The following is a 25,332-nucleotide window of genomic DNA, read 5'->3' as shown; positions in this document are numbered from 1 at the left end:
ATTAGAGTACTAAGTTAAGAGGTTTATACTTAAATAATAGCATGCACTAAAATTACATGTTTTGTAATTGAAGGATGTTTCATAAAATTTTATAAGTTTCAAATATTATTAAAAACATTCATAACATTAATTATATTTTTTAAAATGAGGTAGACATTGAATCGCAACGGGAGCGTTACACAAACAAGATGTACATAGTGAAACAATAATACAGTAGGTCAGTTATGAACTCAGTAGACTTTCATCATTTAAAGTGTAAAGTTTTAATTTATTTTTAAATATTCATCTAAATATTAATATTATCAAAAAACTATCTTATTAAACCCTTATTCGTTTTTAAATACCAATCCAACAATATATCACACGTTGGGGTTGGAATAAAAAAAAATATCAGCCCCCACTTTACATGTAGGGGGGGTACCCTAATAAAACATTTTTTTCCATTTTTTATATTTGCACTTTGTTGGCGTGATTGATATACATATTGGTATCAAATTTCAGCTTTCTAGTGCTTACGGTTACTGAGATTATCCGCGGACGGACGGACGGACAGACAGACATGGCGAAACTATAAGGGTTCCTAGTTGACTACGGAACCCTAAAAACAAAATTTATAACGCCAAGCTTTTCCACTCATAGAGGTTTCGGAGACGACTGCTTCCAGTTGCAGAGGTAAAAATAAGAAATTTACAAAAAAATGGATTCCGCTTATAGAGGTCCCAAAATTCCACATATAGAGGTAATTCGGTCCTGAGGGACTGGGACCCAGGTTCCACTTATCCAGTTTCCACTGTAATAAAGCTGTTCTTGGTTTCTTGTGAAAATATTTGAAAGCTGTAATAAGTCCCACAGGGTAAATCCACGGCAAGAGTAACATGTGTCACTATTTTATGGCATGTTCCATTTATTCACAATGAACATTCAAGTTATAATCTATCTCTAAATAAGTGTTACTTTCCCGATATATGTATAGATCCTTTCATTTGCAGCTGTAGTTCAAATAAACACTCAATGAAGTTGTGACTCATGTTACTTTTATGTGGATTCACCCCATCTGGATTGTTCCTAGGTTGTAAATTATACTTAATCATTATTAATTTATTATCTACTAAATGCCAGCATGAATTAAGTAGGTAATTGGATCTTTATAATCATATCAAATAAATTAATGTTATTGCCTCACTTTTACTTAAGCTTCTTTGGGAACTGTTGCCAAAGCAAAGCAAAGCATGATAAACTTTCAAAAATCCCTTTATAAACCCCCATAAGCGTGTATAATTAACATTTTTAGTGACTCAAAACTCACTTTAATATCCTTTTCATTTATGCTTATGGCATGAAAATGTCTTAATAATTTTTATAGACTTGTGATTCATAGGTATCATAAATTATTCAAGGCAGAATAAATTACTGCTTGATAAGATATAATATGCCCCAGTTTGCAGCTTCAGTGCTCTTAATCATAAACATTTTTTATCTCATGATACAAATGACATTGAAGGTTTATAATCATTTATCATAATACAGGTATGCAAAGATTATAAAGTAAGTTGTAGGTAAAACTGTATTGTAATAGAAATAGATGATATCAGTGTTATTTATATGATGTGAATATAGCCATAACTGATAAATTACATTGCCATTGTTCAGAAATGGAATGCAAAAAACACTATTTAATATTTATAAATGCTTCAATTCTTACATTTAGAAAGCTGCAGAACAAATAAGTTCTTGTTTGAGTTGGAATGAGAAACAAAAGATGATTAACATTCCAGATAGTGCAGCGAGCTGTAAAGGGCAAGCCGCTGGTTGACAAGCCAGTCAAGAAGAAGGAGGAGAACAAATCAATCCTGTTTGCTGACGAGGACGGGGGCTAGGCCACTAGCCGGGACGCGCGCCAGGCCGCGCACCGCTCTGTGCATGGCGCATGGGCGACCTGAGGTATCCATACTAATATTATAAATGGGAAAGTGTGTGTCTGTTTGTTTGTCCGTCTTTCACGACAAAACGGAGCGACGAATTGACGTGATTTTTTAAGTGGAGATAGTTGAAGGGATGGAGAGTGACATAGGCTACTTTTTGTCTCTTTCTAACGCGAGCGAAGTTACGGGCAAAAGCTAGTAATATTAATACTTGAATAACTTTAGTTGCGCAAGCTGTAAGCGACCTGAGGTCTAATATTATAAGAATATTATTTTGGTCATCAAAAAACACCAAGTTAATCTTGTTTGCTGACGAGGATCTGAGCAAGCCACTTAGGTATTAATTGACAAACCAATCAAATCAGTGATGAATGAATCAAATCAACCTTTAATTACAAACTGTTGTGAGGCATATTAACACTACATATGTATAACGTATCGTACGTAACCTAAAAGTATATTAGTTATCTTACCCGCTTAGTGCGTTTTCACATTATCCGATCCGATATCGGATGTCGGGCCAATGTCCCATACATTACAGGCGCCATCTTGCATTTTTTCTATTGAAATTCTCCCGACTTCCGATATCGGATCGGATAATGTGAAAACGGACTTAGTGTGGTTCGTGCAACGAGAAGGCTTTTCTTGGCTGATATTGACACAATTATGTCATGATTTATAGATTTTTTTGTAGGTACTTGTTTTATAAATGACATTTGCAATTAGAACCGGGATCTACAAGTACTGTAAATACTTGCCAATAGTTGAATTAAACCGATTTCCTTGTTCGGCAGTGACGCGGCGCTGGGCCGGCTCGTCCTGACCGCAGTCGGGGCGGTGTTCCTGCTGTTCCTGCTCTGGGTCAACAGCTACTCCTTCATTGACGAAGGTGATTTTACATTTATAATATAATTTTGGAATCCTATAACGGAAACATTGTTTGCAACATGTGCCAGATGAAAATTAAACACAAAATCCAATTTTTTTTTTCAAAATTTACGTATAATGATTTAAAAAGCATACAATTAATTTTTCGGTTGAACTCACGTGCGTAAAATTAGTTTGATTTGGACTGTTGTTACAATAGATTAATTACCCGTTTACTTGCCACATATTAAACATTGCAGATTGCATTCGCAATATAAAATATCCAAAGCTATTTTTCTGTCTTGTCTTTCCTATATATGTAACCGCTATACGCAACGCAAACAATATAAGGAAACGTTTAGGGAAGGACAAAGAATTGTAACAACTATATTATAATTATTAACAATACGACTTAACAATATTTAATAATTATTTGTTATATTTATTTATATTTCAGAACTCGTCATCCACGCTTGGCTGCCAGATCCACAGTGGGCGCTTTTGTGTTGCGCTGTCTGGGGGCTCTTTTTCGTCGGCGGTCTCATGGCATACACTCTCTACCACTTGCGACCCTACCTCTAATCGCCACACACTTCAAATTCACACAAATATGTACTAAATTCAAATACATAACCATGGAGCTCGTAAATAGAGACCAATGGATCGTGATCGGGATTTCGGGCGTGACCTGCGGTGGGAAAACTACGCTCGCGAGCAATCTCGCTCACGCTTTAACGCCAGCATATCTGTTCAATCAGGACCATTATTTCTATCCGGATGACAGTCCGCACCACGTGCACGTGGAGGGCATGGAGCACAACAACTACGACATTCTGTCGTCGCTGGACATGGGGAGCATGCACGCGGACGTGCTGGCCACGATGCGCGGCGAGGACAGAGCGCAGTACAGCTCGACCGAGCGCCAAGACCGACTCGCCAAGGAGGGCAAGCAGTTCCTGATCATTGAGGGGTTCACTGTGCTCAATTATAAGCCGCTACTGGACCTGTGCGACCTCAAGTAAGTTGTAGGATAATAGTGTACCTTTCTTGCTATGCAACGTAATTAGCAGATACTGTGTAACAGTCCCAACGCGGTTTCAGAGTTGTCAGATAGCAGAATTAGTGAACTATATTTTGTTAAATATTTTCTCAGTTCAGAAGAACCTTAATAAGTTTGTACCTAAAGCTGGTTCTAAATATTCATTTTATGTTTCGAGAACACTATTCTCTTTTTTTGTAGTTTATTATAAAATTATAGATATTGCATTAAGGTCAAAAATCTTAGAGATTGCATTAAGGTAAAGTTTTAAAAAGTATTCATTTTCAACAGATACTATTTCGTGTTGGAGTACGGCGAATGTTTCGCGCGGCGCGCGCTGCGTCTTTACGACCCGCCCGACATCCCGGGGTACTTCGAGCGCTGCGTGTGGCCCGAGCACCTCAAGTACCGCGCCGAGGTAAGCCGAACACATTACATGGATAGTAGGGTGGTCCTTATTTCGTCGATGTTATATTTTTCTACGGGAAACCCGCTTAATGTAAAATCTACCCCTAAAAAACCAATGTAATTTTTATCCAGAATTTTTAAATACATTTTAGAGGTCGCTACCGCACTTTATAAATTTGGACCCTCCATACAAAATGTTTTTTTTTATTTTTTTATTTTTGTTGTGGGGCAAAGAGTCAGGGTGTATTAAAACCAATGTAATTTGTTTACAGAATTTTTAAATAAATTTTAGGGGTCGATACCGCACTTTTCAAAATTTGGAAGAACTTACTTTAGAAGTCTTAGAACCCCTAAAATATGAATAAATAATTTTAAAAAAATCAGCGGCGTTATTTTATGTTAAGATGCACATTAATACACCCTGAATCTTCGCCCCACAACGAAAAATCGAAAAGAAATATAAAAACATTGCATTTTGTATGGAGGGTCCACATTTTCAAAGTGCGGGTGCGACCCCAAAAATTTATTTAAAAATTCTGAAAACAAATTACATTGGTTTTAATACACCCTGACTTTTCGCCCCACAACGAAAAATCGAAAAAAAAAAATAAAAAAAATTGCATTTTGTATGGATGGTCCAAATTTACAAAGTGCGGTAGCGACCCCTAAAATGTATTTAAAAATTCTGAAAAAAAAATTACATTGGTTTTTTAGGGGTAGATTTTACATTAAGCGGGTGTCCCGTAGAAAAATATAACATCGACGAAATAAGGACCACCCTAATGGATAGTACTGGTCCCGCCAATAGCGAGTAAGCGACCAACGGCGATAGAAAGGACAAAATATAGTCGCTCCTGTGTAAATAAAAGAGAGCGTGCGATTTATAGTTCATGGCTCAGCGACGAAATTTCATGAAATATCATCACGTCTCTATTAACACGGGACGGGAGCGACTATCTTTCCTTCGTTTCTCAATTGCCGATAGCTCAACGCATACTTGGGTCCATTTTAAAGTTTTTCAAAAAAATAGGATGTTTGAATTTAAGAATTGGAAAGTTTCAATCTTCATACAAAGATTATGAAACTTTCTGAATCTTAAAAATGTCACTATTTTGGAAAGTTCCGTCGGGATGCACGAGTTTTGCCTGAACATTTTATGATGAAAAGCTACTTATTTTGACTGTTTTATTTGCACAGATCGAGCGCAACTCGTCAGTGCATGTATTGGACGGCAGAGCCCCGGATCCGATGGCCGTAGTGATGGAAGAACTGAAAACGAAGTTCGGCGTTTCCAAATCCTAACACGACATCCTAACCAAGTTGTTTCGAGAAATGTGAGCATTTGTACATTTAAGATTGTAGAAACTTGTAGATTGAGCGTTGGACTGTTAAACAGTGCTAAACTCGAAACTAAAGACGTTCGCTTCGCTCGCTGTCGTGGATGCAATTGTGGGTAAAATCCGCAGGACACGTGCACCAGTTAAGGACGATTTCCACCGAACTGGTGGAGTCTAAGTGCATTTCACATTTTGGTGGCCGCAAGCCGACTCGATCTCGACTCCTCGCTGATGCGTTCGATGCGGGATTTCATCGTGTCTGCCATACATAATGTATAGGCACGTTTAAAATACCGCTCTGCCGGTCGGTGGAAATCGTACATTAGCATTGCTAGTAACATTGTTCGCTAACACGTTTGCCCGTTCCGTGCACGCGCGTGAATTGGCGGACACCCTAAAACCAATATATTTGATTGTATAAAAAAAAATCGTGATAAATTATGTCAGAGCCAGTTTAAACTGCCGCAGGGATCAATGTTGGGTATTTATGTCTTTGTTTAATCATGTTGTTTACTGCTCTGCAGTTTTTGACAATTTTACATATAAGGATATTTTCTAAGCATCATTAATAGTGATTTTTCGTATATTTGGTGGTACTTATTACTCCAACTCCTGAGTAACAGAAAAAAGGTAAAATAGTAGAGAAGCGGAAATAATACTCGGTTTTCGGAACAACGCACTCCGTCACTATATTACACAAACTTTATCTGAGTGCCTTTGATATATTCCGTACATAATTTTACTATAAATAGTGTTTTAGAGCCAATTTAGATATTAATTTTTTTTTATTCCGTATTGTTTATGGATGGTAGAGATTGTATGCTATGTTGTATAATATGCTGATGTATTATGTATGGTACACGTTTTTGGGGACTTAGATTTTTAAGCGTTATCGAAATGTTAGTATAATATTGCCCTACAATGAACTAAAGTATTTTTTTAACAAGTGTGTTTTATTGATAAACTAACACGCGTATCAATATCTACCTACTTTGAATCCTTCAGAATTGGAAAGTGATGCCACTAAGGTCTTATGTGTAACTAGTGCGCTTGCTTACACCACCAGATTATACATATGCTAATGATTAGGTAATTAAAAGAATAAACTAACCACAAAATTAAAATTTTGAAAAACCCCCGGCATAGTGGACTGATTTTCATGAAACATAGCTAAGAACACTAACTCGGCTTTCAAACAAAAAAACTAAATCTAAATCGGTTCATCCGTTCGGGAGCTACGATGCCACAGACAGACACACACACAGACAGACAGACACGTCAAACTTATAACACCCTGTCGTTTTTGCGTCGGGTGTTAAAAATAGGCATCGTGGCTTTAAAAGTATAGGTACTCACACGCCGCCGCCGTCGCAGAACTTGCGGCTCTCACGGGCGTCCTCGCGGTGCTCGGCCGGCAGCTCGCTCGACGGCACTTCGTCCGGCATCGACCGCTTCACGCGATCTTCCAGGCTGCAACACAATACCGTGTCTATAACTACACTATAAATTGTAGGTGTTTTGTTTCAATGACGTTTCTAATAACAACAATGCGATACAGTCAGACCTTAAGTACCAGACAAAAATGGCGCACTACGTTAGAAACCGGTCGTAATCTATAACCGCCCGCGTGTATGGCGTGAATTCACCCAGCGGGTTGAGCAAAATTCTAGAGTGCCCATTAGGCAGTTCTTGGTTGCGAAAGTGTTAACCTTTTGGGCGCCGGACCCTGTCCGCCAAGACGCTCACCCACACGCTAGAGGAAATTTTACGTAAAAAATTTAGGGATTGCAAATAGTGATATAGATATTTTAATTAAATTAATGGTAGAAATCTGCTCATATTCACTAACTCTTTTCTCTCAAAAAAAAAATCCAAACGAAACAGCTTTATTATACAAAAAAAAATATTGAAATTAAGGACATCTAATCATGAAAAACAACCACTAAACATTATCGATTGACGTAGTAGCGATTAATTTGAGACAAATGCGAGGCACAGGTTGCCTCTAAAAAGGACTGGGAACCGACGAGTTGAACAGATAGGCTGACAGGGAAACATTTGAGCATAGGTTAGTAGCAAGTAGGTACCTGTTGGTCTCGTAGTGTGCGGGCGCTGGCCCAGGGTGCGCCACGTGCGCTACTCGCGGCAGCGTGTCGTCGGCGCGGAGAACAGGGAGCGTGCGCGACAGGAAACGAAGGGTTTGGTTTCGTAGCAGCTCACTGGAAAATAATAAATCAGTAATTTTTTACATTCTTTGCATCTGCGCTAAAAACTGGCTTTATGCCTCTAAAGCTTTATAATTTCATGACGACCAAATCATGTCTTTACAGTGGACGACACAATAAATTTAAAAAGCAGTCTGGGTCTGGCAAGTTGATATTGAGTTGTGTGGGATTATACCGAGGGCGTGGTGGAGGCCTGCGCACAAAATTTGTGCTGCTGTCGTCACACTCGCTTTGGGCTATTCAGCTGATACTTGCGGATGTGGTAGTGGGCGTTAGCCTGTCTGTTGTTTCGTCTTACCCTAAGGAGAACTTTCGGTATTGCTTTATACTTTGATGTTTATGTACTCACAATGGGTAGGGTTCCCCATTAGGGTTCTGCCCCATGGGGTTGCGCGGGATGATGCCGCGGTTCAGGTCCCCGCAGAGGTTGTGCGCGGACACGTGGGGCTTCGTCACGCCCACCTCGGGGCACTCGGATGACACCTGTCGGTATGGCGGCGGGCGCACTCTGCAACAAATACAACGAAATTTGATAAAGTCAGTCTCCAGGTCCACTCTTTGCCCCTAAATTAACAATTTTGAGATATTAATTAATGGTTTTTTTGCTCAGTTCATTGTGTTTAGAAAATGCAATTAAGGCAAGAAGCAAATCTCTACAGCACAATCAACAATAAAGTAACTATGGTAAGAGTTTATTTGCTAATTTGGCCTTTTGAGAGCGATCCATCAACATTATCCGTACAATGCTTTCTCTCGAGATTCATTCCGATGGCGTCGCGATATGCTCTTAGGTGAGTAATCACTAATCACCTAAGCCCCCTCCGTCAAGCACTGCCGCATATTGCGGGTACAGGGTTAATCGGGTAGCGTCATCGAATAATTATGATAGAAGATAGAAACTAAAATCGTTAAAAGAAATACCTGGGTGGCGTAGCGTTAGGTGACTCGACGAACGCGTAGTACCCCTCAGGAGGCTCGTCGACGGCCTCATCAGCCCGCGACTCGGCCGCCGGGGCCGGCGTGGCTGGCTCCGCTGCGGGCGCCGCCTCAGGAGTGACCGGCGCCGCCGTTGGCTCGGGCAGCACTAGTTGTGAAAGAGCCAGCAGCGTCTGGGGAAAACAAAACACTGTGTTTACCTACTACTGGAAAACCATATTCGTTGCGGTTCTACCGTTTGCATAACAGAGGGTATAAGAACTTCAATTCCGGAATAATTTCGGCGTGGCCACATTTGAAAAAATTCCTTGCGTGAATTGGCACAGCAAACTCGCAAGAAGTTTTAAATGCCTTCAAGTTTTGAATAAGGCTTTGCTTTTCTAAAATAATGGTTGGTGACATTACCCACGACTGATGCTTATCTACACCATACCATACCGCGCCTGTTTGCCAACTATGTGACATAGTAAGTGCTTTATAAAAGAGGTTTACCTACCCAACAAACATATCCAAACCAGCATCTAATAGGCTATGTTTAGCCCTACCGCCCTGCAAACTAGTTCTCGACAATCTCGACCAACTAGGCCACTGGCACAAACCAGCACTGCTTACACCTTGATCATGATCGTAACAAGGCACAACTTGCATTTGGTATCAATTTTATGGAAATCTAATAAAATGTACAGTCAACCAATTGGAACGCTATTAGGTAGCTCTAGAACCATGTCAAAATGACAAGCGATTTATAACGTCACTATATTAACATCACGTCACGTCACTACACCTATGGTGGCCTAGGGTTCCAATTGGTTGACTGTACTTTGTACGGAATCGAACATTTCTAAAGTCGGTTTTACATTTAGGGTACCTTCGTATTAAACGTGACTTATGTATACACTGCTTCGAGCCACTTAGGGCCACTTGGTCCACCCGCTTAACTCAAGGTTATATGGTATAAAATGGTGCGTTAACCCTCCATTTTCGGTGGTGCAGGTGACCCTTAGTCTTAAAGTCATACGTGAGATTAAGGTTAAAATTAGATTTCACTTTCTGAAAATGTAAGTTATCTCCGACTGGAAAAGGGACATGGCGGACAGTCGTGTTGCTCGTGTAGGTAATGCAATTTCTCCAATGTAGGAACCGTATACGCGAGAAAAACGAGGTAACTGCCTACCGTTATTCCTTCAATGTTCCTACCTATTAGGTATACCTACCTACGCGAAATAAAGAGATACCTACCTGCCTATTAGGTGCGACTCAAATTTTTTCGCTTGGATAATTATCTATTTCCGGTAGCAGCGCGGTGCAGCGGTAGCAGCAGGTGGCATTAGCCTCTTTTGCTGATGGATGGATAGTATTGGATACGCAGTCATTCATCATAATCATGTGCTCAACAATGCGGATTGTTCAATTGTAATTGCAAAATAATTGCAGAGTACCATTCGTTATTGACTTTTGACTATGAGAAAATATGATCACTAATTTTTTGCTATTTGTAGTAAACTCTATGTCTACGAAACTCTATGTGCCCTCTCCCTACATAATTACAAGCTCTAGAATAGCAAGTAAATTGGAAATCTAACTGGAAAAGAAACATATTTACAACATAATACGCTTATAAATTATACCTACTTAGAACTCTTTGATGATATATAGATAGGTGTCCATCACAAAAACCAACAATATAATTTCCACAAAAGACCACCGTGTATACGTTGTTATTATCCGTATCCGTACACGTGATGTAGTTTCGGCGAGTTGCCCAAATTGCTGTCTCGGTTTTGATGCGACCTATTTGAGGCCAGAGAAAGCAGACCATAAAAAGGTATCGAGGTTTATTAGTTTTACTTACTTTATGTAAAAAGGAAATATGAACTTATCTCTGTGCGGTTTACTCCAGTTTAAGTGCCCTACTGTGCCTACTTTTATGAACTTAATCGAATCTGTCAACTGAATCGAGTAAGTAGATGAAATCTGGTGGTGACAAACTCGTACCTCCGTTAATACTAATAAGTAAATTGAGTATTAAAATTAATCATCATTTGGAAATCAAATATTTGGAACGAAAGCATAATAATACGATATTGAATAAAAACACGAGACACGACAATAGGTAGGTACCTATGACCCAGGAGACATGAACCAGAAACCTCCAGAAAAATTAAAACCGAAAGCATCATATACCGTGGAATTCCAAATGTTGCTGCCCTGCTATGGATGTGGAAATTCCGTTATAATCGAAAGCTTAAAAGGGAAACGCATATGTAAGTACAGTCATCAAGTATAGTAAGAAACACGAGACAATCGAGGTACGAGTTACGTCGAGTGAAACATTTGAGTTTGAGCGAGAGTGCATTTCGTGTCATCAAATGGCCGGTAATTCACTTTTCTTTTTTAGAAAATTGTAAAGATTGGCGGTGGTTAGCGGATACACAATAAAGCAATTGTGGACGGTCATGCGATGGGCGTACAATGTGCTAGCTTTTACCTACTTGACAAAATAGTTTAGAGAAGAAAGTTTTATCACTGAAGAAACTCTGTAGATACATACAAGTTTATTAGGATGTAACCCGGAGATCACTAAGGGCCAGTTGCATCCACTACAGCAGACACATCAACGTCGCACAGCGGAGGTCTATGGAACATCCCATGCAATTTTAACGTTTTGCGAACATTTTAATTGTGACAGACGGTTTGGTGCAACTGGTTTGTTGAAGTGAGGAGGGCACCACTCCATTGATATCCACTCCATTCATTGTGTTACCTATTTACTTAAGAAGATTGAGTGACAATCACAAACCGGAAGACCGTCGACAAGAAATCGTTAATTAACGTAAGTTGGTCGATGTGAAAAATACACCGAGACCTTTTTATTATTAACCAAGTAGATACCAATGTTTATCGCTCATACACGTCTACACTGTGTTACCAGTACCATCTACATAGTAACACACGCTGCACGGTGCAATCAGAGCGCGATCTACAGCTTCCAGAAGTGTGTTATTATAGCGATGTTGTTGACAGCGTCTTAGCCATCTAAACGGTTGCAGCTCAAGCCTGTTACAGCACTCTGTCACACACACTGCGCATGCGCCGTTATGGCAACCAGAGCGCGACACTTCGGCGTATGAGCCACGCGCGCGCCGCCCGACCGAGCCCCGCGTGCGTTACCCTATTTCTTTACAGTCGGGTAGCCAGCACCCATTTCTTGGGTAAATATATCAAGCATTCTCTGGAACGTAAAATATGCTTCTAATATTACTTACGTCCACTTTAAACGCAATTATCTAGCGTGTCGCGAATGATGTCGATATCAAGTTGTATTATAGGTATTTCTCGCCCGTAACCGAATGAATCATAATCACTAGCTGCGAATCTAAATCGGTTTTCTTGTAGACATAGATCCGTTTAAAACTTCCCTGCCAATAATGAAGTGGAGACTCCAATATCAACATAACTAAGTTTTGTATGATAAAGGGAACAAATTATCTTTAATGTTGTAAAGATATTAATGTGCCTGTTAGTAGAGAGCATAAATTAGCAATAAAAGAACCACAACCCGTTCAGGTCATATCAAACTGGACCGCGCAGCCTGGAATGCGAATGGCATCTTATGCCCGGCATCCGGTAATAGCCTATAAAGTACTTGTGCATCCACTGGATAGTGTGATAAGCGTTTGTATATCAGAGTGTGTATAAGAACGGCATAAGGTTATATTTCGCCCGGGTTTTGAGATAGGCTGTGTTGATGCGTGGGCGCATGACGTCACGCGTGTGTCCCGTTAGCGCTGACCTTCACCTAGTAATCGGCGGTCAGCGGCCGCTCGGCCTATTCATAAATAGAGGCAGTGAACGAAACCCGTCCCAGGTACAACCCTTATACATAATTTGACTATGACCACAGGACAATAAAATTGTATGCTATAGAGGTGGGTGCGTACCCGGAGCAAACTGTCAGTCTGTCTAAAGTAACTGTCATACTTATAAGCTAGCGCTCTTCTTATGATGTTAGTGAGACTTCACTAACTGTCGCTCGGATATTGACCCTTACGAGGATGCAATGGCCATAAACTAACACGATACTCAAATCATTAACCAACGTAATAGAAAAACAAATACCTACTTACGGTACCTAAGTATTATGACCACCTTGTTACGGGATGATTAGCATATGTACGATAAATTGAGCGTGCTACTGCCAACGACAGTTGAATGACTAGAGGTCGACTGAGCTTGTATTCAGGGCCTCTCAATTGCATGCGTTACGTACACAGTCTCCCATAGCTCATACTCATAACTCGTCGACTTATCAGCTATGGGACATATTTTCAACTTCATATTTTCACACTTGACTATAGGTACATACATTGCTGCTTTTGATTTATTGACTGAATTCGTTATTTTAGGTAACAATTATCAAAACCTACATGCAAGTGTCGGTTGGGTGAATAGAGTTGAACCAATACAAATAAGTAAGGTTGGCAGTGATTTTGATAGCTCTTCCTGAGCGAGTGTTAAGTAAACGTCATACCTAATTTCATAGAAGTGTGCTATCAAATTAGAGGCCCTTAGAAGAGATAACTGATTTTGTCTAATATGCAATTTGGTTGGTCGGTGTTATCTAAAAGTGCTGAATACTATGTTTATTTATATTTTCATAAAAATACAATTAATTGAGAAAATGCAAATGACAAGCACCGCGATTATGCGCGCGGTTACCCTACAGGCCTACATGCACCACAAATTTAGCTGACCCGCTGGGTGAAAATGGAACCAAGTTTATCACAAACGTAATGAGTTTCACGGTAGGCCTTGGGCGCCGCTGGCGACGGCAAAAGTAACTTTGCAGTGCCCTCTTGTTAGCATACCGAGGTGTTTGCGGTGAAATCCAAGATTACGGAAGTACTTTAGCGCAGATTTTCAGATACAAATTATTTTGTAAGAAAATCTGTTGTTAGAAATTAAAGAAACTTAAAATTTTATTTAATTAGTACCTACTACGTTTACCCTAGATCGACTACCTAAAGACGCGCAAACGATATAATAATAAAATTAAAACAAAACAACGTCTAATTATCTGTAAGACAACTGGTAATTATTTATAAGCTAAAGACGTTTAAACTATTGATTGCTACAGTACAAAAACTACAAAGAGATCTAGCGAGTATTTGTAATGTTACAATTACGACTATTACGAGAGTTACCAGTGTGTTGGGGTCAGGCTGATTTTAAAACGTCTGAATGCATTCTCTGAATTCCTGTTTTGGTAATAAATTAGTTGATAATGGTTATGCAGATTGACTCTTTGAGAGTGAAAGCCAAGGCTTCCTCACTTTCCTCTAAGGTCAAACTGAGTTGGGGGTATTTCTTTTAATTACGTTTCTTGAAGTTTTCTACCACGGTCTCAAGAGGGTGTCTACGCTAAGCTATAGGTAACTGCATTTGTTGGTTCAGATTGGCGAAATGTAGTCTAACGTTTGTTATTCGAGCCCTGAGTCACGACTCGCTGAATGCGTCATTGTCCAGTGTGCTGCTAGCTTTACTTTTGAGCGCGACCTTAATCCCATGTCGATTCTGTGCTAGAGTAACAATGAAACTGAGGCATCACGGGAAAGTCTAACGGAACTGGCCCACATCCTTATAGAATTATCGATTAGGTTTTAGCTTTATTCAGATGGCAAAATGAGCTGGTAATTAGATCGATGAATACCAACACAGTAAGTCTTGGAATAAGGCCACCCGTATTTTTGCGAGGACCTCACCACACAACTCAACAAATACAACTGGCCGCCTGTATCTCTATCGAGAACCTACTGAATCCCATCACTAAAACTAAAAAAGAAAAACCAAGCCTTGACATTACCTGGCTAATTGACCTACGTTACAGACGGAGGTAAGTGCATTATCTTACCTGCTTCAAGACCTACTTAATATCCACGCCACCTTACGCCCTGAGCCCTATCAAGCACATGCGACCAGAACCCAGGTGTTTATGTTACTTTTAATCTACTTATCAAGATTAAGTGACCTGTTGATTAGTAATAACCCAGTAATTAGCTAATTAGGTGAAGGATCAGGATGGCGCGCTCATGGAATATGCATGGCCGGTAACGGACGGAACGGTACCGTGCGCGGGCGCATTCCACCGCCGACCTCCTTCGGAATTAGGAAAACAACCAGCTGTTTGTCACCGCCTGCATTTGTAAGGGATTTGTTTTTTGAGAGGTTGGAAAATAACTGAAAATAGAATTACGGATGTATATAACCACTAACCAACAGGCATTATGGATGGCTACCCGTGTCCCAAACACAATTGTACCTAGTACCTACCAAAACCACTTTATATAAAACAACACAATTATCATTAGTACAAAGATGGACTTTAAGGGACCTCGTCCTACCCGTTAAGGAATTAGCCAATAATCAAAAGTACTTACATATATCTGAATGGGTATTTCTTCTCAGTCACGAGTGGTTTGTCTTTTACATGGAGATATAACCCATGACCACTTTCGCCGTTACTATGTATGTATTTAATGCTGACTGACTGTACCTAACTGACATGTATTTTTCTCGTATGTAGGCTACCTACTGAGGACGTAGACAGTGAGTATTATAGATAGATATGTAGATAGAATTACTCTTTATTGGCACACCTCAGCAAAAGATACAGTGGAGACAAAACAAATGATTATAAATAGAGGCAGACAACAGGCGGTCTTATCGCTAAAGAGCGATCTCTACCAGACAACCTTTGGGTAGCGGAAATAAAAAACATAACCAAAAAGAGTAGGTGCTTCGAAATAAAAAATCATAATTATTCTAATTTCCAACACACAAATTGAATAAACATACACTATATAAGATAATATAAATAGACTTACATAAACATACTTAAATAGTAATATACAACAAGCCAGATATATAGTATTAAACCAAAAGTATACAGCAATTATACCAACCATAGAGTTAAAAAAAAATAGCAATACGATCACTAAGGGAGAGATAGATAATGTTCTTTAAGCATTTTATTCTTTGACGTAGACTAGCAAAGTGCAACAAAACAAGTTAAATGTAATACTTAGGTATTCTACATGTAACGGACATGTTCGAATTTTAATTATTCGATCTGAATTAGTTATGGATCTTGTGTCAATATGAAGTGTGAGGTATCTCATTAGCCTAAATCGTCACATTTGACACATACAGATCAGATACATATTAAACAAGATGGAATTATGAATTGTGAAATGCATCTCTAAATTTTATTTAAACAGCATATCGTGTCTGAATTTCTAGGTTTCACTTTTATTTTTATGCTTATGAATTTTATGGTTATTTTGTAGAGTAACATTTATTTTTAGAGTTACAAGTTAGGTAACTCCAAAAATAAATGATATTTTACAAAATAAGCATAAAAATCCACAATCTCTTGTTGCCGCGGTCTGCCGCATTGCTTGTGCGTTTCTCCGCGTCCGGCGCTCGTTGCCTTTTTGTTGCACTTTCTTCTTTTCCTCGTAAATTCACTAAATTATGTGGAATACGCATGTCAGTATGTATGTATACGCTGGGTATAAAATAGGCAGTTTACAACTTTAGTAATAATTATAAATTGGTATAAGAGTGATGGTAGGTGGACTAAAATGTTAACGGAATGGTGGCCGCTTACAGACGTAAGAAGCGCTTGGCATCCGTTAGCTCGTTGGGTGGACGACATCCGCAAGGTTGCGGGTCACAACTGGATGAGACTAGCTCAGGACCGGGATACATGGCGTACTAGAAGAGAGGCCTATGCTCAGCAGTGGGCGATAAAGGGCTGACATGATGATGATGATGATGAATTATAAATTAAAATTACTCAAGGCCTTACCGGAATATACCGGGCAAGCCCGCTTCGCGGTACTATAAATATGTTCAATACGTATAAAAGATAAATGCACCATTAAACCTGTATTTTTGTCACAATTAGTGGGCTAAGTGGGTAAAGCTTGAAAATGCAGCCGGTTAATTACAATATTTTTGATTTTATAAAATTAACTTGTAGCAATTAACAGTAGTCTATAGAATAATGCTTTGATTTTTTATGAAATTAGTGGTATTAATATTTTAAAAAAAACTTACCAAACAAACCAGATGTCGCGCCATAATGTATCCGCGTCCCACTTTGACGCAATCACAAAATTAATCCAAAACACAATTCACCTGACCATCGAGATTCAAATAAAAAAACAACTTCAGCGATCTTCCAGATGGCGCGAAATTGTTCGGTTTTTTGTTAATCGTAGATTGCGTTGCGTTCGGTCAGTGCGGGCGGAAGAAAGGCACTGGTTGTAGCGGACCCGAGAGAAGGCCGGAGATAGTATATACTATAGAGTTGTGAAAGTCGAAGAAATATTACGTTTGTTTGGAGCGATGAACTGCGGCCAATAATTAACCGTCAGGGGTGCCCTACTTGGTAACCGCTTCTGCGTTGACAAATTTTGTTTTGCACCCGGATTCCAATGAAATGCTTATATGAACTAGTTAAACTGGTTGTCAACAGGTAAACATTACCAGGTAAAACTATTTATAGAAAAACTTTGACGTAGAGAGTTGACTTTGAGCTTTAAGATAATAATTATTATCCTCCACTGAATTTTTTGTCATTGATCGTTATTTAATTAGTAAATTTTTGTTACAAGCTGACAAAATTAGACAAGCTGGAAAAATTTGTATGTAATACTAAATCTGACTAACGACTGCCTATAAATTTTTGTGAACCTGTTTTAAGGTTGGGAAATCTCAGTGTTTTCAGCAAAAGTGTATAATGATCATTAGATTATATTGATATTAGATATTACGTCTATTCCCACGTCACGTTTCACGAAGGCCGGACTAGGTAGTCCAAAAATATAATGAATGACGCACTCGTAGAGACCCTACCAGACAGGCCGAGAAAGAGGTGTTCGCCGAGCCTCTGGGTGAGAACTTGAGAAGCTCTCGACTAATCCATGTATACCATAGGTCCTAGAGCCTCGTAGGCTTGTGGGCTAACGACTACTCTATATAATTCCCAACGCGCAGTTTTTGCCCGCTGCGAGTTGCGACGCTCATGCCGCTTCGTAGTAACTGGGCCACTATTTATGACTTCTACTAATATGTATATCGAAATGGTAAAATGTGAGATTGGCTCATGTAAGTACCTACTGATATTTATAATCTATAATATACCCAAGTATGTCAACAGAACCTTAGTAGGTAAAATCCTCCGCTGTCTGACCTAATATTACATAAACCGTTAGTATGGCAGGTAAGCTACATAATTGAAAATCATATATTAATACCTACGCAGTAGGATTATACAGAATTACCTATGCGGGGTTGCTTGTTGCGACGAACGAACGCGTTGATGTCGATTGTGTTGTGAAATTGAAAAGTCAGAGTAGTATGTAAGTTATTTAGTTAAGTGCGTAGAATAAGAAATATGATGTACGAGCGCTTTATCCGCCAACAAACTGTCCTCAGTTTGGCGGAATTGTTTCTTGTAAAATAGTTGTAAGTTTCTTGTTATAAATAAATTATAAAAAAAAAATGTCATGATACATATACTTTACTACAGAGGAGGAGCGTTATAGAGAATAGGGAGCTGTCAAGCGCTCTTCACGGCGGCCATGTCAAAAGTTAAACGCTATTATGTTTTCATGAAAATCTGTAATCTCATATAACCTACCGGCTTATCAATTACAATTTCAGATTTTTAGTAGCGGAAGCAGAAGAGTTAGTATAAAACGAAAAAAATAAAATAAAATGCACCTCGTTCCGTACGATATAAGTATAAAATATTAAAAAATAGGACTCTTATGCACGTCAGCAAAATTGTTAACTTAACACCACTGTATTTACTATTTTATCACTGAATTCACACCCAAATCTAATCCACAAAGTAGACCTGTACACACGTAATCATTTTATGCAGTACTAGAGGAATCTTGCTATTCACAATAAGACAGGCGTTACAATGCTTAGGACCAAGAAACTCTACTTACAACTCTCAATGACGTAATCTCATATTCATATTTTTTTTAAACTACCTATATTATGAAAGGCGAAAATCATGAACTAATTTTTGAAAGCGGCTCTAGTTACCGCTTTGTTAAACAAATAAAAGTAGGTACATAGAAAAAATGTTTTAAGTATCAAAACAATTGCATAGGTACAATTGAATATATGAGGTTTAGTACTGCATAGGATAGATCTCGTCCCAGACTTGCAGCCGGTCCTCGTGCAGTTTCTCGTGCACGGAGAACTGGCGGTCCACCTTCAGGTACTTCCTGTCCTCGGGCTTCATAGCTGGCCAGTGCAGCGAGGACAGCTCCGGTAACTCGCCTTCACGAGGGTTCGGGTCCCTGGGGATACATTCAACTTTTAAAATAGACACCTGAATACAGTTTTTGACATATCGATCTTTAGTAGCAACATTTAGTAGCAGTAGCACGATATAGCTGTTACAGTTCAGTAAATACATTGCTACCAACTTAACAAACCAATTCGCAGAGTCGAGACTCCTTCGTTTTCTGCTGCGTTCATTGGCGACGCGTCGAATCGCATTCAAATGTATGAGAACTCGATTCAACTCGGCTCGATTCGTCTTAGTGGCCAGGCTTCAAAGAACCATACCATAGACAGTTTTATTTTCATGTTTGCACTCAAACTGCATATTCAAAGTGGTAGGCGGTCCACTAGATAACTAAGATGACTGAAAGTAGGTATTTGTTGATTTATAAGTTTCTTTTAAAATAAGTGCTTGGTCGTAGAAAAAGTATTGTATGCAACGGTGTTTAACTGAGTCAAAAAATGCTCGTGGCGTCTTTATTAACAATTTTCGGCTTCGCCTCAAATTGTTACCCACGCCACTCACCTTTTTTGACCTCTTTTAACCACCAGTTGCATAAAATACTATTATACTTTACCTACTTAGACTAAGTGCGTTTTCACATTATCCGATCCGATATCGGATGTAGGACCAATATCTCATACATTACAGGCGCCATCTTGGATTTTTTCCATTGAAATCCTTCCGACATCCGATATCGGATCGGATAATGTGAAAATGGACTAAGAGTCGATTGGACCAAACTGTCTGTTACCGAATTTAGCGTTCGCAAAAATTTCCGTATGATAATTTCGATAGATCTCTGCTGCGTGACGTTTCCGGTTCCGCGTCTGTTGACTGTGGTTGATGGAACTGGTCCCAAGAAAACAGTATTTACCCATATTTAGCGAAGGTGTACCAGATGGCGGTCATGCGCTCCACCATGAGATGGTCCTGCGGCGCGGGCGGCGGTGGCGAGCGCGCCTGGATGGGCGGCCGCAGGTAGCTCTGTGAGAATACGTAGATCGTGTCGTCGTGGTGCGCCGCACCTGCAGAATACAGAAAGGATCTGAGTTATCTGTTAGTTGGTCATTCTTCAAGTTCTGCGTGCTTCAAATGCTGGCAAGTTCAATGCCAAGTGTGTTATACTCAAGAAGACCCCTATTAGCTCCACCAACCTTTACGTTCAATAAATAGAATTGATCTACTCTAGCCAAAAGCCACAATTTTATTCTACATTTGGCTACTATTTGTTTACAAATTCAGTAGAAACTTTTATCAAAATGGTTATTATACCGAGGTTGTACTGAACAAGGGTACAAAATGCATCAACTGAATTTGGTATTCTTACAAATCTATGTGTCAGATGAAGTTAGTGCCAAAAAAGTGATAAACGTTTTGTCACATAACGCAAAACAAGCGCCTGATAGTAACACAAGGTGGATTTAAGCAGACACTTGCCTCTGGGTTTATGGGTGGTCGGATCTTGGTAAAAGCTGTTGTTGCCGACGTAACTAAAGGCACTGTACCACACGGGTTGTGAAGAGTGGCGGCACAGCAGGTTTGCCATTCTATAACAATACAAAAAAATAATAGAAATCGTAGTAAACATATCCTTTATTAATTTTTTGACATATAAGTTGCTGGTTATAATAATTTAGGTATATGATGTGCATTGTGCATTGATTCCGCCTTGCTCAAGGTGAGAAATGGAGAATAATTTTGTTCCCAGTTTGTAACTAAACCTCCGCTCACGCACTTATTTACTTACTTGACTAATGTCGACGGTATGGCTAACCCCCCTTTAAATATACCCCGTAAATTTGGCCTTCGTAATCGTCTAGTGTGTGTATGTAGAACCCTTCGATGTGATCCGCGATAACCCAGATCCTTTAATGAGTATCAGCTGTATTTCTGACTAATATTTAAATTTTTATTTATTTATATTTTAAAGAAGAGTATAGGTTATTATAGCATAAAAATATAGTGTTAATGGAAGAGTATTTTAACAGATTTAGGAATAGAAAGTTATATGTAATAAAATTAATGACATAATACAGAAATTTTTAGAATAGAAGTTAATTAGTGAACCATATATGAAATAAATATTAAAAATATTTTGGTAATCATCCGCTACGCCTTATTAGTGGTCCCGGCTTGGGCAAGGGCTTGCGATGCGGTATGGGACCCCTGACCCGACCAAACCACTTTATCGGGAACCTAAGCAAGTAAGCCTGAAGGGCTATCTATCTACGAACTAACACCCTGTTTTTTGTTTTGTTTCTTTTCCCTAGCTAAACCCCCCTTTTCCCCAATACTGAGAATAGACCATAACTTCTCGACCTTTCTAATGTATTAACGAAACGCCGAGTAGTCGCTAACCTTTATGAAAACAAGTAAGTCTACTAACTCCTCGAAGCTTTTGACTTTTCATCAGTGGACGGCGCTCGCATGCCACTGGACCCTATAACAAACTGATCCTTTTATTCCAAAGACAGTTTGTTTCCCTAACCAACTTGATAGAATTAACCTTGAAAACCCAGTTAGCAACACTTAGCGTCCCGTCGCTACACCAAAAGATCAGAAATTGCTACCACAATTATTAATTACACTCAGGTAAATTAAGTAATAAGAGATTTTATGAGTTCAAAGTTTTAGCAAGCAGTTTAAGATAGTATACACCACATTTAAAGTCCATTTAAACCATATAAATACACATTGACCAATTATATTTTAAGACCAATCGTAAAAGAACCCTACTTTCATAGAAATAGTGTGTGACGCTACCCTAATCCTATCGTTTTCCCTACTCTAGCATATCTGAAACACAGACCATCACTTACCATAGATCTAATGTTCAGAATATGCACAAGTGTATCCCTACCATAAGCTGTACAGTTCAGCCAGCGAAGCTGAGATAGGCAACCTATAGGCTTGAGTTGGTTAGATCCCCCCCTCTGCTTTTGCCCGCGGGCTAGGGTAGCAGAGAGTAGATCGCCCTATTCGTGTATATATCCAGTATTCTAGGACACACCAGTACCAGCCACATGGGAGACCCAGCTGCGATCAAACTTTACTTAGATATGGATCAATCACAACCGAAATCCCCAGCGACCAACGCCAGCATGAACCAGAGCACCGAGTAAATAAATATATATATATATATATAGGACCCCAGCCTCAAATACTGCCGACTTCAGTGAGCAAGGATTACTCCTAATGTCTTTCGTCAATCGTGAAAGTCCTCACTTCCATCTAACAGTTGGACTCTTTGAGACCGGTGAGAAAATACGCTTTTGTAAGTATAGAAAAGCGTCCAAGCCTCCACTTGGAACAAAAAGACCCCTAAACGCCTTATGTTTAACAGCCGCAAGGTATAAAGCGCTTAGCCGGACAACAGTCTGTCACAAACAATGATCTGGCTTATAACTTTCACAAAATAACCCCATAGAAAATTACTAAATTCAATTTTACTGACCAACTAAATAAACGAATGAAGTTTCCTTTACGTGCTATAATCTAAGCTTAGTTTTGCAAGAATTACTCCCTACAAAACCAAACACAGACTTATCTCCAAGCACCAGCCATACATCGACCCAGTCTTTGTATTGCTTGACGGCACTCATGAAACAAAGCACAGAAAACTTCACTATACACATTAATTTAAATGTAACACTACACTATAAATAGAACACAAAATGAACCCACAACTGACGGTAAAGCAATTCCACCACAGGTCTAAGTTCAACTGTACGACGATATTGTCCCCGCACAATCAAACAGAGACACAATTTCAAAGTTTACAATCACTTAGAATAATTTCCAAGTAAAGACAAACAGAGAAATAATAGCAGAACTTCACTCACCAGTATAACACACGAAAGCCAGGGACACTGTTAGTCTTCTAGATATTTTAAGAATGACGCGCGTCGGCTCGCTCCGACCCTTTTATAGATTCTATTAGGGACATAACAGAGACTGGGGACATAATGGAGACTGGAGATATACTGGAGACTTAACAGAGACATAACAGAGACATAATGGAGACTGGAGACATAATGGAGACTGGAGACATAATGGAGACATAACAGAGACATAATGGAGACATAATGGAGACTGGAGACCTACTGGAGACATACTGGAGACATAATGGAGACTGGAGACTGCTTTGTTTACTAAGCCGTACACCCTATACATTTAACGTCCATGTTCTCTCAGCAAATAATCGTTTACCTATCAGTAGTAACACCTGCATGATTGCACGTGTTTTAGAGAGAGAGACAGAGCTATTGATATTGATACCTATGTAGTCCAATAGTGGAGTGTTTCGTAAATATTTTTACGTAAATATTATTTTGTGAAAGATTGTTTAAATCAATTTAGTAAGTAACTTCGCAATGAAAGATCACATTTGTTCCTAATTGTTACATTGAATGATATATTCAGGAAGTATAATAATCAATATTAGTAATTATTACCTCTCTGACTTGTAATTGGAACCAAGACGCAATATCGGAACGTCATTCGTTTGTCAGATCAGATTGTCAATGTCAACAATTACACCGGTCAAATCTTACATGAAAATCGGCTAAAAAAACAAAGTGTGATGTAAAGCTGGATTTTTGGTATGTTATTTGGAGTCCTTGGTGGAATGTAAGACTATATTTTGCAAGCAAAAAAAAAGTGTGCTAACTTCGTAATTTAAAAAAAAAAGTAAAAAAATCAGACTTTTTTTGGTTTTTATTTTTTTATTAAAAAACTATGCGTTTTTGGTCAAAAGTTGCTTTGTAATGTTAAAAGCGCATTAAATTTCAAACAGTTTGACATCTTTTTTATCAATGTCCGTCAAATAGTTTTCGAGATATGAAGCGTCAAAAAAGGTTAATTTTTGACGCATTTATAAAATGTAGTGTTTTGCCAATATTTTTAGACAAATATCTGCAAAATACTTCATGATATGATATATATATTGCAATATAACATTGTATAAAATTTATTTTGCTTTAGTTTTAGTGCAAATAAAGGTCAGTAAGACGAATAGTTACTTTGGTAAACAAAAAAAAATCTATAAATAGAGAAGCCAAGAGTCTGGTAGATTGGTTAAGGTAAAATAGTTTACGCTAAGTTTTAGGTTGAAAGTGCTATCTATTCGATCTTACTTTCTTTGATATACGTTTATCTGAAAAAAATGTCTAAGCTAACTTTGCATCGATTTGACTATTACTAATGAAGAAATAAAATACAGTAAAATTTTGAAGTTTAGTAAATTAGAAAAATAAAACAGAATTAGTTACATTTTACTTTTTGAGGGTCCTGGTTCTGCATCTTGATGGCATAACTCCTGTAGTAATAGAAAGTCCACTTGAGTTGTATTTGACCACCAATTGCTGTGGAATAAACTACGGGAACGGAAAGCGCCCACGCCAATTATTAAGATACTGGAGGAGTGGTATTCCCAGCAGAAGAACGTAGTAAGATGGAAGTCAACTCTGTCCACAGCCAGCGGGCTAAACTGTGGCGTGAGACAAGGAGGCAGTATGTCTCCGGCTCTCTTCAGCGTGTACATGGATGGGCTGTCGCAGGCTTTGACCAGTACCGAGGTTGGCTGCTCCATCAATGGGCAAATGATAAATCACATCGCATATGCAGACGATATGGTCCTACTAGCACCATCTGTGGGAGCTATGCGTAAGTTACTTGCAGAATGCGAGAGATACGCCAGCCAGCATAACATGAGATACAATCCGGACAAGTCTGAATTTATGCTCATGGAGGCAGCACATATGCCCACACATGTACCACCTCAATTGCGGAGAGTACACGAAGTCAAATATCTTGGCCATATCTTGTTGTCCAGTTTAAAAGACCAGGAGGACATAGAAAGGCAGAGGCGAGCCACCGCAGTAAGGGCTAACATGTTGGCTAGAAGATTCGCCAAATATAGTGACAGCGTAAAAAGACAGCTGTTCCTCAGTTTTTGTACAAGCGTGTATACTGTCGAGTTATGGTCCGACTACACCTGCGTGGCGGTGAGAGACCTGCGCGTGCAATACAACACATACTATGTACTGATATTTCGTTAAACGGAGAATACTATGATTCGGGCACGTCCACGACAACACTCGTGAGATTGCATCGATGTTATTGACCCTCAGTGATATGCTTTAAAAACCAGTCCGTACAAGAACAATTTCGGAACAATCTCATTCAATTAATGAGGGTTTTCTACTCGTAAATATTTTTTTCC

The 25,332-nt window shown here is 39.1% G+C and overlaps 3 protein-coding genes across 4 annotated transcripts in view; 1 reads left to right on the top strand and 2 right to left on the bottom strand.

Moving 5' to 3' along the window:
• LOC125240972 overlaps positions 1-17,177 on the bottom strand; it is a 38,596-nt gene extending 21,419 nt beyond the window's left edge. The window contains exons 1-5 of the mRNA XM_048149202.1: positions 16,856-17,177; positions 8,720-8,907; positions 8,148-8,306; positions 7,661-7,792; positions 6,930-7,043 (exon numbers count right to left, since the gene is read on the bottom strand). Coding sequence (XP_048005159.1) covers positions 6,930-7,043; positions 7,661-7,792; positions 8,148-8,306; positions 8,720-8,907; positions 16,856-16,879 — 617 coding nt within the window. The 5' untranslated portion in view covers positions 16,880-17,177. The remainder of the gene's footprint in view (positions 1-6,929; positions 7,044-7,660; positions 7,793-8,147; positions 8,307-8,719; positions 8,908-16,855) is intronic.
• On the top strand, positions 1,895-6,513 carry LOC125240978 (nicotinamide riboside kinase 1). The gene is made up of 5 exons (XM_048149216.1): positions 1,895-1,941; positions 2,717-2,811; positions 3,247-3,807; positions 4,120-4,246; positions 5,434-6,513. Exons 3-5 carry the CDS (start codon positions 3,425-3,427, stop codon positions 5,536-5,538), a joined length of 615 nt encoding a protein of 204 aa, XP_048005173.1. The 5' UTR covers positions 1,895-1,941; positions 2,717-2,811; positions 3,247-3,424; the 3' UTR covers positions 5,539-6,513.
• A 1,480-nt stretch (positions 17,178-18,657) lies between the features above and the next one.
• The window catches only part of LOC125240949 (juvenile hormone esterase-like), a 19,157-nt gene continuing 12,482 nt past the window's right edge, over positions 18,658-25,332 (bottom strand). For both annotated transcript variants that reach the window (XM_048149159.1, XM_048149168.1), the window contains exons 9-11: positions 20,547-20,656; positions 19,984-20,134; positions 18,658-19,119 (exon numbers count right to left, since the gene is read on the bottom strand). In XM_048149159.1, the coding sequence (XP_048005116.1) occupies positions 18,948-19,119; positions 19,984-20,134; positions 20,547-20,656 (433 nt within the window). In that variant the 3' untranslated portion in view covers positions 18,658-18,947. The remainder of the gene's footprint in view (positions 19,120-19,983; positions 20,135-20,546; positions 20,657-25,332) is intronic.

Source organism: Leguminivora glycinivorella, chromosome 2 (assembly GCF_023078275.1).
Source record: "Leguminivora glycinivorella isolate SPB_JAAS2020 chromosome 2, LegGlyc_1.1, whole genome shotgun sequence".
Lineage (NCBI taxonomy): Eukaryota > Metazoa > Arthropoda > Insecta > Lepidoptera > Tortricidae > Leguminivora > Leguminivora glycinivorella.
This window is presented reverse-complemented; position numbering and strand designations above follow the sequence as displayed.

Excerpts from the sequence above, each read along its gene's own strand:
- LOC125240978 (XM_048149216.1), top strand. The coding sequence starts at position 3,425 with ATGGAGCTCGTAAATAGAGACCAATGGATCGTGATCGGGATTTCGGGC. Across the intron at positions 3,808-4,119 it reads CTGGACCTGTGCGACCTCAA|ATACTATTTCGTGTTGGAGT; the intron begins GTAAGTTGTAGG and ends CATTTTCAACAG. Across the intron at positions 4,247-5,433 it reads ACCTCAAGTACCGCGCCGAG|ATCGAGCGCAACTCGTCAGT; the intron begins GTAAGCCGAACA and ends TTATTTGCACAG.